The sequence below is a fragment of the Tachyglossus aculeatus genome, chromosome 3, assembly GCF_015852505.1.
Source record: "Tachyglossus aculeatus isolate mTacAcu1 chromosome 3, mTacAcu1.pri, whole genome shotgun sequence".
Taxonomy (NCBI): domain Eukaryota; kingdom Metazoa; phylum Chordata; class Mammalia; order Monotremata; family Tachyglossidae; genus Tachyglossus; species Tachyglossus aculeatus.
In genome coordinates this window covers 54249669-54269289 of record NC_052068.1, presented here as the reverse complement: position 1 = coordinate 54269289, position 19621 = coordinate 54249669, and the positions used below count along the sequence as shown (strand labels likewise).

At 42.0% G+C, this 19621-nt stretch overlaps 1 protein-coding gene across 1 annotated transcript in view; it reads left to right on the top strand.

Moving 5' to 3' along the window:
- PARG (poly(ADP-ribose) glycohydrolase) overlaps window positions 1–19621 on the top strand; it is a 127406-nt gene that overhangs the window by 55741 nt on the left and 52044 nt on the right. Inside the window, exons 9-10 of the mRNA XM_038743565.1 lie at window positions 2196–2353; window positions 19292–19371. Coding sequence (XP_038599493.1) covers window positions 2196–2353; window positions 19292–19371 — 238 coding nt within the window. The remainder of the gene's footprint in view (window positions 1–2195; window positions 2354–19291; window positions 19372–19621) is intronic.

Sequence of the window (19621 nt, the reverse complement as noted above, 5' to 3'; positions counted from 1 at the left end):
GTCTCCCCCTTCTAGACTTTGAGCCCACTGTTGGGTAGGGACCGTCTCTATATGTTGCCAACTTGTACTTCCCAAGCGCTTAGTACAGTGCTCTGCACACAGTAAGCGCTCAGTAAATACGATTGATTGAATGAATGAATGAATGAATGAATGAGTAAGGATTGTTAGAAAATTTCCAAACAAGCATAGGGAGTTAGTGAACTTCCATATTGAGATAATAAAGGTTTTTGTCCTCATATAGAAACTCACTTGAATATTTACTTTTAAAAACATAATTAACAACTGGAAGCCAATATATTTGTGAATTATCAAGAGGATGAAATAACAGAGAGTGGAGGCCACCTGGGAGTCTAAACACAAATAATAATAATAATAATAATGATGGCATTTATTAAGCACTTACTATGTGCAAAGCACTGTTCTAAGCGCTGGGGAGGTTACCAGGTTATCAGGTTGTCCCACAGGGAGCTCACAGTTTTAATCCCCATTTTACAGATGAAGTATCTGAGGCACAGAGAAGTTAAGTGACTTGCCCAAAGTCACACAGCTGACAATTGGCGGAGCTGAGATTTGAACCCATGACCTCTGACTCCAAAGCCCATGCTCTTTTCCACTGAGCCATGCTGCTTCTCCAATAGCAATTGCATATACTCAGATCGAATAGTTGTAAACACTGAAGGAATTCACCTCTCTCCAAAGCGTGGTAGGAAGCTCTCAACCCCAAAACTGTGGCCCTGTTAATTCTAAGCTAGAATTAGTTTGCTAATAGATTAGCGAGAGAAAATTGAGTAGCGTAATGAAGATCAATAGGAACATTTCCTTCTGATTAAAAAATATCGGTGATTGTCGGGAGCCTAATGGAGAAGTTATAAATGCCTTCTGAAACATTGTCTTTAAACCATTGCTTTGCTTCCCTTTGCTTTGCCAGTGGAAATGTAAAGCCCCTTAAATGACCCTTCCTTGTCCTAGCGTGCTTTCTAAAAATGTGGTTAATAGCTCTTATTTTGAAAAATGGCGTAAGCAATTTATTTGCTACATCATTTTTTCCTTCCAGTTTTCCTTCTCTTGCCCTTTTCCCCCCAGCATTAGTTTTGGTTCATTGATCTCATACTTCAGACTAGGATCCGTGGAGGAAAATCCACATAGTAGCTGCTAAGTCTCTTCCATGAATAAACGCTGCAGTTTGTTCTCCTAGCTTATATCCTGGATCCTTATGAAAGGTGGAGTGGTATGCATTCAAATTAATATTTATGTACATTGATTACATTTTATTGCAGCAACATTCCATGCCGATTAATCTCCCAAATGCACCAGCGTATGCTTAAAAACTGAGCCTGAAACATCTTTAAAATTAATAAGCACTTACAGTAAATTAAAATCATTTTCAAATCCTGAGACACTTTGCCTGCTTGGACATGCTTAAATTCTGCTAAAATGGGGGATTCCGTTGGATGCCCAAACGGCAGAAAAAGAGAATTTTATAATCTTTGGTTCCCAGAAATGAAACTCGGGACTATTACCAGGAGAGCCACCACTAATCACAGCTATCGTAAAGCTGAGAGTCTGGTAGAGTTATTGTAACGGTGGCTGTCGTGTCTGCCCTTTGCATGTCTTCACTAAAATAGTACCGGGAAATCTTTCAATGGTCCGAGATACTGAAGAGAGGTGAGGATCAGAGGAAGAGCTAAAATGACTTTATGGCTGAGAGACCTTCTCAGGAATCATGACTATCCATCATCATTTCATTTTACAATTCTTAATAGGAAAATTGCTGTAGTCATCCATTTTCTTTAGCCCGAGTGAGAGTGAGGCATGAAAGTATACAGCTGCTAACCTCAAGCTTGCTTTTTTTCCGTGTTGTTTCTGGCTTTAATTTTTTAAAGTTACAACTTAGTAGTACCTGAAGAACCTCAGAGTTTTAGGAGATTTGTTTTTCACCATTATGCAATATTTTGTGTTCTCTTTTCTATTATTATTTTTATTGATTAGAAATCTGCAATTTGTCAAGGACATTTTCCCAATCAACCTGGATGAGCAGCTTTTGACTCTAATGATGCTGCTGATTTAAGAACCCACTAGCAGCCTGAAATTACTGTTGCCCTAATTTAGCAAATGTAATTTGGTGCTCCTGTTTCTGAAATTGCTAAACTAATTAGTGCTTTCCTTTTCTGTGTGTTTTTTGTTTCTTCTGCCAGCCAATACCTCTACTGAAACAGAAGATGAATCACTCCATCACAATGTCACAAGAGCAAATCGCCAGTCTTCTGGCCAATGCTTTCTTCTGCACATTCCCACGACGCAATGCTAAGATGAAGTCTGAGTATTCTAGTTACCCAGATATCAATTTCAACAGGTATGTTACCCGGGTCAGGGGGTCCAGATTTGGGCTTTAGGGAACTCAGCGGCTTAGTGGGTGAAAAGGGGAAGTGGGTGAAAACATTGTACTGTGATCAGAGAATGAAGCCAGGTTGATTGGGATTATGCATCCGAAATCAATCAATCAATCAATCAATCAATCGTATTTATTGAGCGCTTACTATGTGCAGAGCACTGTACTAAGCGCTTGGGAAGTACAAAATGGCATCACATAGAGACAGTCCCTACCCAACAGTGGGCTCACAGTCTAAAAGGGGGAGACAGAGAACAGAACCAAACATACCAACAAAATAAAATAAGTAGGATAGAAATGTACAAGTAAAATAAATAAATAAATAAATAGAGTAATAAATATGTACAACCATATATACATATATACAGGTGCTGTGGGGAAGGGAAGGAGGTAAGACGGGAGGATGGAGGGGGGACGAGGGGGAGGGGAAAGAAGGGGCTCAGTCTGGGAAGGCCTCCTGGAGGAGGTGAGCTCTCAGCAGGGCCTTGAAGGGAGGAAGAGAGCTAACTTGGCGGATGGGCAGAGGGAGGGCATTCCAGGCCCGGGGGATGACGTGGGCCGGGGGTCGATGGCGGGACAGGCGAGAGCGAGGTACAGTGAGGAGATTAGCGGTGGAGGAGCGGAGGGTGCGGGATGGGCAGTAGAAGGAGAGAAGGGAGGTGAGGTAGGAGGGGGCGAGGTGATGGAGAGCCTTGAAGCCCAGGGTGAGGAGTTTCTGCTTGATGCGCAGATTGATCGGTAGCCATTGGAGGTTTTTGAGGAGGGGAGTAATACGTCCAGAGCGTTTCTGGACAAAGATAATCCGGGCAGCAGCATGAAGTATGGATTGAAGTGGAGAGAGACACGAGGATGGGAGATCAGAGAGAAGGCTAGTGCAGTAGTCCAGACGGGATAGGATGAGAGCTTGAATGAGCAGGGTAGCGGTTTGGATGGAGAGGAAAGGGCGGATCTTGGCAATGTTGCGGAGCTGTGGCAATGTTGCGGTTGTAAGGGGAGCGGGGCGAGGGTAGGAGGTTTTTTAGGAGTGATGGGACATGGACCAAATGTTCTTGTTCTATTTTGAAGAATAATCCAGGCAACAGAGTGAAGCATGGAATGTAGAGGGGAGAGGCTGGAAGCCAAGAGGTCAGCAAGGAGGCTGATGCAGTGGTCAAGGTGGGATATGGCAAGTGTTTGAACCAGTGTGGTGGCAGTTTGGTTGGAGAGGAAAGGGGACGGGGCAGATTTTAGAGAGATATTGTGAAGGTAGAACTGACAGGATTTGATAAACTTAATATATGGGTTGATTGGGAGAGCTAATTTGAGGATAATGCCAAGGTTGTGGTGTTGCAGGAGGATGGAGGTGTCATCAACAGTGATGAGAAAGTCAGGAAGGGAACGGAGTTTGGGTGGTGGGAAGATAAGGAGAAGATAAGGAGTTTTGGATGTATTGTCTACTGGAAGTTCAGCACTGAGAATTTCAAGATGACCAATGAGAACATTTGAAATGATTAAAGACACAAGATCTTTAAGGCAAACTGTGGTAGGCTCTTCTAAAACTTCAGGCAGCCACCATTTTCCAAGTATGTATTTTAATTTTTGTGTTTTTTCCCAGTCTCTCTTTTAATAAAAATAACAGTGATGATATTTGTTAAGCACTTACTATACGCCAAGCATCGTTCTAAGCACTGGGGGAGATACAAGGTTATCAGGTTGTCCTACGGGGGGCTCACAGTCTTAATCCCCATTTTACAGATGAGGTAACTGAGGCACAGAGAAGTAAAGTGACTTGCCCAAAGTCACACAGCTGACAAGTGGCAGAGCCAGGATTTGAACCCATGACCTCTGACCCCCAAGCCCTGCTCTTTCCACTAAGCCGCACTGCTTCTCTGCTTTGCTGCTTTTACTGTTTAGGTACCTCACTGAGAGACAGAGAGAAAGGCAGTCATATTACCAGGTTGTCAAAGCAAACACTTTTTAAGAAACTATCCTTGCCATAGGAGAAGTATAATTGTTTGGCTTAAAAATAGGAGTAGGCATTTAAGGTCTCATTTATGTATCAGTTTCCTGATAGTGCCCGAATCAGCTCAGCTTACTCTTCTGACTAGAAAATGAAAAGGCTGCCAGTTGCTCTGGTAGAAATCCCTCTGTTTCAGATTGTTCAGTTTGGGTTTTTTTTTTTAATGGTATTTGTTAAGCCCTTACTATGTGCCAAGCACTATACTAAGTGCTGGGTTAGATACAAGATAATCACGTTGGATAGCCCTTGTCCTGTATGGGGCTCACAGTCTTCCTCTCCATTTTCCAGATGTGGTAACTGAATCACGAAGAAGTGAAGTGACTTGTGCAATGTTGCACAGCAGACAAGAGGCGGGGTCGGGATTAGAACCCAGGTCCTTCTGAATCCCAGGCCCGAGTTCTGTGTAAGAGGCCACACTGCTTACTTCCCTGTGGCCCAAACTCCTGGAATTCAAAGCACACAGCTTTCTTGTTTTCCATTTCACACTCGTTCCTAGAATCCCAGAAGATGTACATACATTAGCTTGGCGATCCTCAGGATGTCTTGTGAGGAAAGTAATAAATACCCCCTCATTCACCTGGAGAAATTTGAGGTGCAAATGTGTAGTTGTCATCTGAATCCCCTACAGATGCAGAGGGGACAGAAGTTGCCTCGGTGTCTGGGCAGATATGTCTAGAAGTTGAAAACTTGATCAGTTTTTGAGAAGGGTAATTAGCATGTATCAGAGGAGTGAATTTTGTTGTGCAGATCACCATTCACTGTAAGTGCTTTCATTCTCCCTGAACTGGTAGGTTAGACTTAACTCCTCCTTCTTCCCCTCATTTGAAAGCATTTTAAATCTACTGTCAGAAACTACCCAAGAGGAGGAAAAAGAAGACAGTTGGAACTAAAATTAAATGGCACATTCAGTATGTACATATTTAATAGAAAATAGTCTGTGTTTTGCTACTGGGATTTGACAAGGCTATCAATCTGTTTTATCAAAGCAAAGACTTTGTTCAAAAGGTTGAGAGCATATCATTTATTTTATTTCCCTTCTAACCTCCCAAGTGTACTGCTGCTTGGAACTGTGCTTATGACAGCAAGCATCTTGAGTGCTTTAGCAGCTCATCGTCATTGATAGTGTAAAATGGGTAAAATGTCATCTTCTCCTCTCTTTCCCTGCTTGCCACTACCAGGGAGCGGCTTCATCTTCATTTGGGTAATATTTTTGTTTTCTAGAACTCTGCAAATCTTCCCAACTTCAATTCATCTCAATGGCAAACACCTATTATAGCTTAGTGCTTAATACATTAAACTGTAGTAGCTGTTTGCTTAATGCCCATCATTTCCCAATTCATCAAGGTCAGTTCTTTGAGGAGAATCTTGTTGAGGTCACTAGTAATGCATTTTTGTAGCATACAGAAGTACAATCCAAGATAAAATCAGCTGGAGTGGAAGGCAAGAATCCTCTTTTTTAGTTTAATCTCTCTGTGCATAGTGCTTACAGACAGACCATGTCTCTTCCTACATTTAAACCCCTCCTAAAAGCTCCCCTCCTCTCACAAGTTTTCCCCAATTAATTTCCAAGCACACTGAGTAATTTCCAAGTAATTTCCAAGTTACCCTCTCAGCTAACTTTACACCTTCCTTAGCACTCATATGTGTGTATGTATGTGTATATGTATGTGTTCACTCAATTCATTGCCCACTCTAGTTTTAACTATCTGTATGTTTGCCTCTCCTTTTAGAGTGTAGGTTGCACGCGGGCAGGGAGCATGTCCCTTCATTATTCTCCACTTCCCAAGTGCCTAGTCAGTGCACCGCACCAAATAACCACTCAACAAATGATCTTACAGCTGGTAGCCCACTGCATGGAATTAGATATGTTAAGCTTATGAGTATTAGGAGCATCAAGACAGACCACTGCTGGTGAGATTAAGTTTTTTTTTACTAGGATAGTTTTCAGAGGGCTTTTAGTAAAGGACAATACTATATTCAAAGTTAGTTGGGTAGGAAAGGGAGATGAAGAATTCAGCAGAAGGGGTTGAATGTTCAAGTACAGTGCTCTGTACACAGTAAGCGCTCAATAAATATGATTGAATGAATGCATTTTGGTATTAATTGCCCGAAAAGATGGGGTTTCTTAACAGTCGGGGCAATCATATCTACCTTTGTTCATAGAAATAATCTAATGAGTCAAATATACAAGATTCCCACTGAACTTATTTTATCACAGAAAACACCTTAACCATAGTCCCTGCTTATTTTAGTTTGGGCTTTCAAACTGAGGTAGAAATTCCAGAACAAAAGAGTTGTATTTCCTAGCAGAAGCAGTTGTATAAAATGCCAGCACTGTTGTTAGGAAGATTTATTTGAACAGTAATATTGAACAATTTTTCCTTACCATAAGAAATGGAAACCACTCTAAGACATACGCATCTCTCTTGGAGGATTTTTTTTAATAGGAGAGGAAATGGGCATATTCCACATCTAGGTGGAGAAGTGGAAATCTGATTTTGTAGTAATGCAATTGCCTCTTGCCATAAACAACATCAGTTATAGTGATAAAGACTGTTCTCCATGCATGATTGCTCTGTGTGTTTAAAGTAATCTGTTTAGGACATTAGGGATGAATGTTCGGTTCTGCTGTAGGTGCTGCCAGTTACCTCCACAAATGATCAAATTCAAGCAAAAAAAATATCTGCCTTGGCTAATGGGTGAGGCTGGCCAACAATAAGGTGGTCAAGGATTCCTCGTACCCAGGTAATGAAGCCACATTTTGACGGCTGAGAACTTCTAGACTTTTGTGAACAAGCACAGACAGTGTTGTGACAACATTGTAGTCATGGCTCAGATGTTTGTACCTCAATAACAGTTGGAATTTCTTCTCATTCTGTTTCCTTTCTGTGCTCACTTTTGCTGGAATGGACACCCCTGAGCCACAGTGTTTCTATATAGGGGTCAGGCGAAAGCATGATCAATTAATCATATTTATTGAGTGCTTATTGTACGCAGAGCACGTCACTAAGCAGTTGGGAGAGTAGGACAGAGTCGGTGGACACGTTCTGTGCCCACAACGAGCTTACAGCCCAGAGGGGGGATGCAGATATTAATATAATTAAATACATTATGGCTATATACGTAAGTGCTGTGAGGCTGAGGGAGGAGTGAATACAGGGTACATATCCAAGGGCAGTGAAGAAGGGAGTTGGAGAGAGGAAATGAGGAATTAGTCAGGGAAGGTCTTTGAGAGGCAGTGTGCTTTTCATAAGGTTTTGAAAGTGGAGAGAATAATTGTGTCAGATATGAAGAGGGAGGGCATTCCAGGTCAGCGCAGGGCGTGGGCGAGAGGTTGGCGGCGAGATAGATGAGATCGAGGTGGGACTTTGTCTTCGAAGCACATTCTTTGATTAAAGGTTTATTCTATTTTATTCCTACTATGGTTTAATTATATCTCCTTTGTAAAGGGGAAGGAATTGCCCATAAGGTCAAGTAGAAGGTTAGAGGGTTCACGTATGTACCATTTTAAAAAATGGTGGTTCGTGACGGTGGTTTGAGCTTCCCCATTCTCCTTAAATAATTGCATTTCCATTTGCTTTAACTGATTTCTTTTGCTGATAACCCATTAGAGCTGGCTGACTCAGCGCTGTGGCCTCCAGTGGTTTCTCTAGAGTATTGATGCAATTCTGTGTGTTCCACGAAGCCCGGTGATCCAAGCGCTAAATCTGATGATGTCATGATCCATTAAAGATAATATGAGGAGATTGGGTCTACGGAACAGGCTCCTCCTAAGAAGTCTTTGCCCGCTGTTTATTTGATGCATTTCCTTGTTAGATTTGTTGATAGCCTCTTGCTTTCAAAGGGCTCGAAGGACTGCACCTCAAACGTGGAACCCCAAGCATGTTGGGGCTTACTCTGAAATGGAAAAGCAAGGAAGCTCTTGACCCCCGCCCCCTCTCTTTAGCCTTTCTGTTCTCCCAGAGTCAGTAGAGGAGATGAGCAGCTGGTAACAACAAAATTCAATCCTTAGCGCATCAGATATATGTCCAAGACCCTGAAGGTTATTGTAGCCTCCCGAGATGTCTTGGATTGTTTTGGCAAGTGTGTGGGTCTTCTGTTTTTTACTCGGAATTCCCGCCAAATAGCTGAGCCAGTAGGGTTGGCCAAATGAGGTGAAGTAACCCTTGTGGATGGCTTTTTGGCCCTGCTCCTGCTTCCAGTCAGAAGTGGTATTCACTAGTGCAGAGTTGACTGGCAGTGTGACCTCTCGACTCCAGTAAGAAGTCGAAGCAACATCCTGCTTTTTCCTTGGCGGGGGTTCTTTAGGCGGCCTCACTGCCTGGAAAAGGAGGAGCTTTCACAAAGGCACCAGTAGACCCCAGTTTCTGCCAGTGAGAGTTCACAAATGAGTATATGCACTCCCTTTTTCTCCATTCACCGCTCTCTGCCCCACCTTCACCTCCATATCTCCAACTCCATCTTTAATCCTTCCTCTTTAGAAGACATTCAGAGTAGGGGGACTGAAAGGATGCAAGAATATGGGAACCAGCATTTATGGCCAACCGTTTATGGCCATTTATGGCTTAGGGAGTCCTGGCCAAGGACTCCGTCAGCTATCCTACAGTAACTAGTTACTGGCCCTCTGTTTCCAACTTACCCTCAGTCTCATCTATCTCGCCACTGACTTCTCACCCACGTCTTGTCACTGGCCTGGAATGCCCTCCCTCTTCATATCCAACAGACAGTTACTCTCCCCACCTTCAAAGCCTTATTGAAGAACACATCTCCAAGATGCCTTCCCTGACTAAGTCCTCATTTCCTCTTCTCCAGCTCCCTTCTCTGTGTCCCTAAATTTGCTCCCTTTATTCACCTCTCCCTCAGTCCCACAGTACTTATGTACATATCTGTAATTTATTTTTTTATATTAATGTCCGTCTCCTCTTCTAGACAGTAAGCTCGTTGTGGCCAGGGAATGTGTCTAGGCCAGTGCTTAGGACAGTGCTTGGCACTTAGTAAGCGCTTAACAAATACCGCAACTGTGTTCTTATATTGTACTCTCTCAAGCGCTTAGTACAGTACCCGGCACACAGTGCTCAATAAATAGAATTGACTGATTCATAGTGGGTAGGAGGCCACCCCAGTTTAGGTCACTTCCCTTCCTACTCTTATCCGCAGTATGTTTTATTACAGTATTTACATTTCAACTCCAGATTATTAAAGGAAATGGAGGCTACTGTTTATGATGTGCATTTCATATTTTTAATTGGACATTCCAATTATACCATTGCAATTTCTCCAAGACCGTTAAGTTAAATGACTGTCTTGATGGCAATAGAGCATGTACCATTTTCCTTAATAGTGGGAATGTTAAAGAAAAAACTGCAAGTACTTTCAGTAAATGGATGGTGATTTTGGCTAGTTTAGTCCATGGTTTGGTTCCAGCAGAAATATATCTGCTAATGAACCTTAATTGTTTCCTATGCATCCATATCCCACAGTTATGCCTCTTTGGAAAAGAGCAACTTTAAGTATTTAGGAGAAACTAGATTAATACTATATCCATTGGTCACCGTCACCACCTGTGTTGCTGTTGTTAAGCTGGAAAGGTTCTTAAAAATTTATAACCATGTGTAAATGTAGATTGTCCTGCTCAGATTTTTGTTAACCTTTAGTAGCAAACAAAATGGGAGAAAAGGTAACCTGCCATTAAGATTGTTTTGCGCATAATTATGTGAAAAGGTCAAATAAGCACATTAGCTAAGAAAAATTTACTGAGCAGATTCAGGCAATTGTGCCGAGCCAGCAGATGTAAACCCAGCCTTTCTTCCTGAATTAGAAGATGGGTTTTTAGAGACGCTACTGATGGTTCTTAAATCTGTCCTTTCTGAGAGCTGCCACATAAAAACTACTAAGCTGCATTTTCCCAAGAGATAAGTAATTCTGGGGTTAAGGAAATACTTCTTCAATCACAATCGTTCTTTTTACATAATTATATGGGAATTTATATTTTTCCGTGGACCGGAATAAGTTTTCTTCCCATAGGATGAGAAGTTTCTTAAAGGAATAAAAGCTCTGAAATGCCTTGTGAAAATGTAAAAGAGGGAAAGTTCCCATTTATGAGAAATACATGGTCTCAATATCCCAGTGCCCAGTGAAGTGTCATTTGCATAGTGGGACCTCAATTAACGTTTGTTATTAACGAAGTGTTCATTATTGCTTCATTCACTCAATTGTATTTATTGAGTGCTTACTGTGTGCAGAGCACTTGTACTAAGCACTTGGGGGAGTACAACAGTAAGCAATGACAATACCTCTCCACAATGAGCTGACATGGGAGAGCCTAAAAAATAATTGTGGTATTTGTTACGTGCCTACTAGTGTGCCAAGGACTGTACTAAGCGCTGGGGTAGTTACAAGATAATCAGTTCCCACCAGGGGCTCACATTCTAAGTAGGAAGGAGAACAGGTTTTGAATCCCCATTTTACTGATGAGGGAACTGAGGCATAAAGAAGTTCGGTGACTTGCCCAAGGTCATCAAGCAGTACGTGGCAGAACTGGGATTCGAACTCTTTACACTAGGCCACACTGTGGGTGTTAGAGCTGCTGAATGATCAAGAGACTGTTTATATTTTAAGAAAAAAGTCTACAAAAGTGGATCGTTGTTGTCCTTTGAACTCAAACTTCATCTCAACATCCCCAAGGTCTACTGTTGCACCCCTCTAATGGGTTGATATTTTCCACCCATTTTTTGGCATAGCTGTATAATTAAGCAGAAAGTGGCAATGGAGCTTGCTAATACTTTTTGTGGGTGTGGTTTTAGGAGGCCAGTATGGATTTTTTTCCTTTAGAATTTATTGGGGAAGGAGGAACTAATTGAGTCACATCAGAACGGCAAAGAGAATGTGGTTGGAGAATGACGTCAATATGGTGAATGTCTTTTTATTTATTATAGTGCTCTTACAGTCCTGCTTAGTTATGTTAAATAACCCTGACCTTCTCCTCTGCCTGCCTTTCAATGTCTCAGAATGTTTAAACATCCATATAAAAACCTCCGATTTGATTAGCATCGATGTTGCTGCGATTGCTTGGAAACTAGAAGGTCATAGATAAATTGCGGATTGCCTGAGTGTTCAGCCCTGCAGGCTCATGCATCTTCTTCTGCCCTGGATTGAAGTACTGGGATTTACTGGGGAGGGGTGGTTGCAGGGAAGGAGGAAGAAGAGGAAGAAGGGGAGACAGCTTGACAGGATCACGTTACCCAAAACAGAGAGTGACTTGCCGGCTGAAAACTCGCAGTTGCAAGTCATTTTGCCAATTGCTTTCATTTAGAAGGGAAATAGTCATGTTGTGGATTTGATTTACAGAACACTGTAATGAAATGAATCCTTAAATTTCGAATGTGTTCTTTTGGCTTAGGTTCTTCTATCAATAAGGCTCAGTGGAAGGAGCCCGGGCTTGGGAGTCAGAGGTCATGGGTTCTCATCCCGGCTCCGCCACTTGTCAGCTGTGTGACTTTGGGCAAGTCACTTCACTTCTCTGTGCTTCAGTTCCCTCATCTGTAAAATGTAAAATCCCTCATCCCTGTAAAATCCCTCATCTTCTAGACTGTGAGCCCGCTGCTGGGTAGGGACCGTCTCTATATATTGCCAACTTGTACTTCCCAAGCGCTTAGCACAGTGCTCTGCACACAGTAAGTGCTCAATAAATACGGTTGAAATGAATGAATGAATGAAATGCGGTTTAAGATTGTGAGCCCCACGTGGGACAACCTGATTACCTTGAATCCCCCCCCCCCTAGTGCTTAGAACAGTGCTTGGCACATAGTAAGCGCTTAACAAATACCATCATCATTATTATTATCCGCATTTCTCTCCATGTGAGGAAAACAGCCAGTTAATAAGCATCCTGCCCTTGCTCAACCTGTTCTTTTAAAAATAGCTTTTGATTAGCTCAAGCATTTGTTTAGCCAAGTGAAACTAGCCTTTTTCTGCTTGTTCACAATAATAATCTTAGAAATTCTTCAAACCAGTGCCAACATTTCTCCTCTGATGCTCAAATATGTGTGCCCACTGTATGCTTCATAAAATCGTCCCAGAAATAATCTGCACCACTAAAAAGTACACTATAGCTGTACACTGAGTTCCCCCTTAGACTGTAAGTTCTTTTTGACCAGGAAACATGACTACCAACTCTCATATGTTGTACTCTTCCAAAGAATTAGTACAGTTCTATGCACATAGTAAGTGCTCAGTAAAGACAGTCGATTGAATTGGGGAGAATTATTTTATATGTCCAGGACAAAGCTACACATCTTTCACCCCAAACCCGTTCCCCCATCTAACTGTTCCGTCAAAGTGGATAAAACCACTATCTTCCCTGTGCCAAAAGTCTGCAACCTCAATACCATTCTTAACGCCCTGCTGTCCTTTAGCTCCAACATGCAATCTACTGCCCAAACCTGCTGCTTTTTCCTTCATATCTCTCTTCCATCCTTCCTGCTCCACCTAAACAACTGTCACCCTGGCACAAGCCCTAGTCATATCTAGGATAGACTGTTGTAACGATCTCTTCACTTGTCTCTGTCTCCTGCCTCACCCCACTCCGGTCTCCTAGACCCACTGCTGCATGAAACATCTTCTTGAAACATCACTTGGCACATATCTCCATCTCTCCACCCCTCAGAACCTTCCACTGGCTTCCCATGTTCCTCCACATCAAGCAAAAATTTACAGTTGGCTTTGGGGTTCTCCAGCACTTCTTCCCACCCTCCCTATCTGCTCTCTTCACTTGCTGCTCCCCATTTTGCTTTCTTTCCTCCCTAGTTAGCCGCCTAACGATACCTCTTTCTGAATTCTCTGGCTTTCGTCCTCTTGCACACAAGATTTCTCCTGTCTTGGAACTCCTTCCTTCTCTAAATTTGATAAGCCACAATGCTCCCCCTATTCAAAGCCCTCCTAAAATCTCACCTCCTCCAAGCACTTTGTCATAAATACCTTCAGCCATCTCTAATGCTCACATATTTATATCCATCCTTGGTGCTTAAATATGTTTTTATTCAATTGTATCCTCAATTATTTTATTTACACTATTTGTAAATAATTTATATTTCTGTCTTCTCCTCTAGAGTGTAAGCTTCTTGTGGCCAGGAGATGTGTTGCTTGTTTTGTACTTCCCAAGCATTTAGAACAAACAGCATTTGGCAGCCAGTGTGTGCTCAATAAATGCAATTTCAGTACTTCTGAAGCATACTTTAGTAGTCTAGATTCTTGGCCTAGATTCTTCCCCTGCTCCATTAGGAGAGGGGAAAAGCTATTGCTTATTAGTCATTGCTTTGATCGTGTTTGGTTTATTTAGACAAAGAGGGTGCAGTTTTGTGTTTTAGTTGTTGTTGTTTTTTTTTGTTAATGGGTTTGGTCGATTTTTCTTTCCCTCTCCAGAAAGACAAGAACTTGTTTGTGGAGTAGATTGGGTTTCTCAGGCAGCAGAGGTTTTTAAAGCAGTCTCCTTTTCACTCATGGAATGGGCCATTTCACTGACCCACCAGGGAAAGGAAAACAGAATAGGCTATGTTTGCAATTAGGCTTACGGAAACTAATAAACAAAATAAATGGAGGGACTATCCAATTTGTGCCCATAAGCACGGGGCCTGCATAGTAAACAGTGGGCATAATTCGTAAAGGGCGAATATAACTGCTCAATAATCTTTCCAAAGACCTGTGGTATTAAGCCTACAGTCCTGGGAAGCTCCCGAGGTAATTAATTTGTCAGCATGGATACAGAAAAGATGTAAGCCAAGCTTCCTCCTGAAATTACTTGGAAATTCCTTTTCACCAATAGGTAACTGAGATAAGAATAAGGGAAATAGGGGAACTCTGTTTTCTTTTTTTTGTACACTGGTACCATCAACAGCTGTTGTCTGCTATTTTACTACATCACAGTCACATGGAAGAAGGGGAAATTTTTCTCAGGTGGGTTGTCACTCAGACAAGTTTATCATCATTGGAAGGGGGGAGGCTGCCTTTTCAATCTGGACTGATTACCTTACTTCTGAGTGGCAGACCTCAAAAAGGACTCTGGAATAGGTCTCAAGACATTCATTCAGCAAATCCCTGTCTGCTTTGTACCGGGTGTTCAATTAAACTGGCAAGCTGCTGCTACTTTATTTTGAGTATCAGTTTGATTGAAACAAAAACTGGTATTTGTGCTCAGTTTTGTGTGACAGATTGAGAGAGAAGCTAGTCTTAACCCCAGGTCTCAAATATCTTCTCCTTCTAGCCGTTGGCCCAATATATTTGCTTTTGCCAGGCAGCACTAAACATTTGGAGAGGCATATTCATTCTTTTAGGCTGTTAGATTACCACTTTGACATGCTGTAAAAATAAAAAATAAATCGTGAAGAATTTTAAAAAGACAACAATCTGAGAATACCTGGTTCATGACTTCCTCTCTAGAGCCATGTCTCTAAAGAAACTGCTGGCATTGTACACTAAGTCTCAGATCACTGAGACCAGAGCAAGACAGCCACATTCATTTTGATGACTGAATAGGATTTCCAAGTGGAATTAACTTGTTAAGGATGAATTCTTTCTCTTTGTGGAGTTGCATCAACCTGCTTTTCTAACCATGAAAAACGTAACCCGTTTCAACAGTAAAAAGCAGACTTCACCTAAAGGCTTTCTGGTTTTAAAGCCAGGTCACAAAACACAGAACAGATGAATACAGCGTGTCATATTCTATTCCCTACAAACCTCTCTATCCTTCAGAAATGATTTTCAAAGCGAGATCTTAAGCCTGAGGGCTTTTCCTTTATCGGACATCTTCCAGCGAAACGGTTTCTCGGGCCCATTGTTTCTAAAGCTCTTTCCTCCAGACAAATTGCATTATCTGTTACCAATAACAATGCCATGTCATTTTGAAGGAAACCAAATTAAGTGGTACAAATCCCGGTTTCTGGAAGTTAGATGACCCAGTATAAGGATTGCTTTGGTTACCATACAAAGACCACGTTCGCTAAATGATCACAAATAGTGTGCATTAGTTCTGTGCCTAAGTAGCTTTTTATGGGCTTTATTTTCAGGATGACCCTGAGAATTATTTTAAAAGAAATTTTTGTTGTATTTTAAAATCCCCAGGATTGGGCTAGTTGGATCCCAGGCGCTCTCACTTGCCTTGAAGAATCCAGTTATTTCTTTACCTAAATGACATAGAGAAGTAAGGAAAAAAGATCATTTGCTTCCAAACAGTAAACTTCAGGAGTCCCATTGCAATGGGAATTAACATTTTTAATTTTGTACTATCAGTTGGGAAAATTCCGCTCTGTGTTGCTTGGTATTGGTGGATCAATCAATCAGTCATATTTATTGAGCTCTTACTGTGTGCAGAGCATTTTGCTAAGTGCTCCGGAGGGTACGGTATAAGAGATCTGTAGTAGAGGCATGGGGTCAGTTGGGTGGAATGAGAACTGAGATATGTGATGGTGGCAAATATTTGACTCTGTTGTTGTTGACCTTATTGAGAGTGATTTGGATGGTTGCTTCTATTGCTATTTGGGACCCAAACTAGGTTTCCAGTGATAAATGTTCATTCAATTGTCTTTAGCGCTACTGTGTGCAGAGCACTGTACTAAGCGCTTGGGAGAGTATAATGTAACAATAAACACATTCCCTGCCCACGATGAGTGAGTTTACAGTCTAGAGGGGAGAAGGGTCTGAGGATCTGAAATAAGCTTCTTCAAATTTATGTGTTTAAATTTAACATTTACAGTTGACCAGTTGTAGTCTCAGTAACACCTAATTGGTGTCGTTGAAATGCTTTGGAAGTCCCGTTTCCTTGCTGATTGAGAGAAAGGTCTGCCTTTAGCCATACCTTTCGTAATAGTAAGCAGAAACCTTGCTTTCTATTGATTCCTCTTTTGAAATGGAGTGTCGGATACAGCAGAGAAGCAGCGTGGCTTAGTGGTAAGAGCCCGGGCTTGGGAGTCAGAGGTCGTGGGTTCCAATCCCAGCTCTGCAATTTAGCTGTGTGACTTTGGGCAAGTCACTTCATTTCTCTGTGCCTGTTACCTCATCTGTAAAATGGGGATTAAGGCTGTGAGCCCCACATGGGGCAAGCTGATAACCTTTGTATCCACCCCAGCGCTTGGAGCAGTGCTCAGCATATGGTAAGTGCTTAACAAATACCATTATTATTATTATTATTATTAAAGAAAATGTCTCAGTTGATCGCCAGATGACAGTAAGATAAGCAGATGATTGTGAAAACATTTTGGAATCAGGAAGCACTCTGAGCTGATAGTTATTTGAAAAAGGCCATGTTTTGGTATCCTCCTGCACTTGGCATATCCTACAGACAGTGAAGGCTCTCTTTTAGGCAGACTTCATTCATTCAGTCGTATTTATTGAGCGCTTACTGTATGCAGAGCACTTTACTAAGCACTTGGAAAGTACAATACAGCAATAAAGAGAGACAATCCCTGCTCACATTGGGCTAACAGCCTGATACAGGCTGCTAGTCTGGCGCATCACACCAAATGGAAGCTCAATAATGTCATTACTCCACACATCATACTAACCAGTAGCGCATAGGTGTGAGAAGCAACGTATCCTAGTGAGTAAAGCCCGGGCCTGGTTCTAATCCCAGCTCCGCCACTTGTCTGTTTGGGGAAGTCACTTGACTTCTCTGGGCCTCAGTTGCCTCATCTGTAAAATGGCAATTAAGGCTGTGAGCCCCATGTGGGATGTGGACTGTGTCCAACCTCATTGTATCTGCCCCAGCGCTTAGTACAGTGCTTGGCACATAGTAAGTGCCTAACAAATGCTAATTCTGTTGTGTCTTACTCTCCCAAGTACTTAGTCCAGTGCTCTGTACATAGTAAGCGCTCAGTAAATACAGTCGATTGATTTAAATATAAAAAAAAGGTAGATGGGAAGAAAGCTGAATCTAATAGGCTAATGTGTCTTTTAGGAGACTAATAGGACAATGTGTCACCACAACTGGCATCAAGTTGGCATCAAGATCAGACCAAACTGGAGGTTTCTTGAGCAGTAATGGTGTGCAACCTTCTCAACGACCGCAGGACGTGGCCAACCTCAGACCCCACATCTGAGTCCTAGGGTGAGGGAATCACAAGCAGTGAGGTTCTGAACCACTTTCATCCCACCGCCAGTGATACAGGATCAACTGTGTCTCCCCCTGTAAGCTTGTGGGCGAGGAACATGTCCAACAACTCGGTTATATTGTATTCTCCCCAAGCCCTTACTATATTCATTCAGTCAATCAGTCATATTTATTGAGTGCTTCGTGTGTGCAGAGCACTGTATCGGGCATTTGAAAAGTACAGTAGAGCAATAAAAAGAGACAATCCCTCCCACGCCGGGCTCACAATCTAGATGTGGGGGGAGACAGACACCAATACAAGTAAACAGGCATCAATGTAAATAAAGTTATAGATATATGCATATATACATAAGTGCTGTGGGGCAGAGAGAGAGGGGAAGAGAAAAGGGCGTGAGTCAGGGTGACGCAGAAGGGAGGGGCAGCTGAGGAAAAGTGGAGCTTAGTCTGGGAAGGCCTCTTGGAGGAGGTGCACCTTCAGTAGGGCTTTGAAGTGGGGGAGAGTGCTTGTCTGGCAGAGTATATTGCTCTGCACACAGTCAGTGCTCGATAAATAGGAAGTAGCGTGGCTTAGTGGAAAGAGCACCGGCTTGCACGTCGGAGGACATGGGTTCTAATCCTGGCTCCACCACTTGTCTGCTTTGTGACCTTGGGCAATCTGCTTAACTTCCCTGTGCCTGTTACCTCGTCTGTAAAATGGGGATTTAAACTGTGAGCCCCACGTGGGACAACCTGATTTTACCTTGTATCTACCCCAGCGCTTAGAACAGTGCCGAGCACTGTGCTCGGCACATAGTAAGCGCTTAATAAATGCCATTATTATTATTATAGAATTATATTAATATTAATTAATATTATATAATTGAATTAATTAATATTAATACTGTAATAGCTTATAGTCTAGAGGGGGAGACACAGTTGGTCCTGCATCACTGATGGTGAGCTGAAAGTGGCCCGGAACCTCGTTGCTTGTGATTCCCTCTCCCTAGGACTCAGATGTGGTGCTGGCCTGAGGTTGGTCGGGATCCTGCAGTCATTTAGAAGCCCACCATTACTGCTATATAATTATTATTATTATTATTATTAATAAATGCATTTGATTTGTTGATTGATTGACCATCTTGGCTGAACATGTGAACAGAACTGTTAAAAGTAGGTTGCCCAAGTGGCTGTTTTAAGGTGAGCTGAAGTGGGCAAAACAAGACAGTGTAGAGAAGAAACACTTTAACATCATAAGCAGTAATAGTTACTGAACTGTTATTGTACTGAGCACTTACTGCGTGCAAAGCACTGATTCACATAATGAATCAGAACCTCAAAAGGAATGACATTTGTGGCATTTGGGGAGGCGGTAGCAGAAAGCAAATCAGTCTAGGTTTTAGCAGTCAGAAATGAAGTGATTGATCAGAGGCTTTGAGAAGATTGTGACAGAAAGGGAGAAACGAACGCAGCATTAGGCACTGAGGATAGAAAATTCAACGGCTCAGCAGGATATGGCCGTCAAACCCAAGTTTTTGCAGGCATATTTGTACACACTGATAAAAAATCTCAACCTCGGGAAGTGTATGCTTCAAAATTAAAGGCATATGCATTATTAACATGAGCACATAAAGCTATTAGAAATGTCAGCATTTCAGCAATAGTCATGACATCTTTGACTATGAAGTACCACAAATATCTGTATCTACCTGTGCGAATGTGTTTATATGAAATATACCCTAGAAGGGTTTACTTCATGACATAGCGTAAGTATGACATTATCTTCCCCTGGCATTTTTAACGCAGGCTGTTTTCTTTATTCTTTCAGGCTTTTTGAGGGCCGTTCAACAAGGAAACCTGAGAAACTTAAAACTCTCTTCTGCTACTTTCGAAGAGTCACTGAAAAAAGTAAAACCCTTTAATTCATATTGTAACTTTCACAATTTTGGGGGACATGGGACTAGTTATAGAGAGAATTGTGAGGGGACTTTAATCATTTAATATTTTTAAAAAACGCCCCCACTCGTTATGGCAACAAAGGAAATCAGAATTTATATATACTCTGTCAGAAGTAAATTGAAATTCTTCTCTGTTAGCTTCTGAGGTGTGAAGCGTAGTGGAAAGACCACGGCCCTTGGAGTCAGAGGACCTGGGTTCT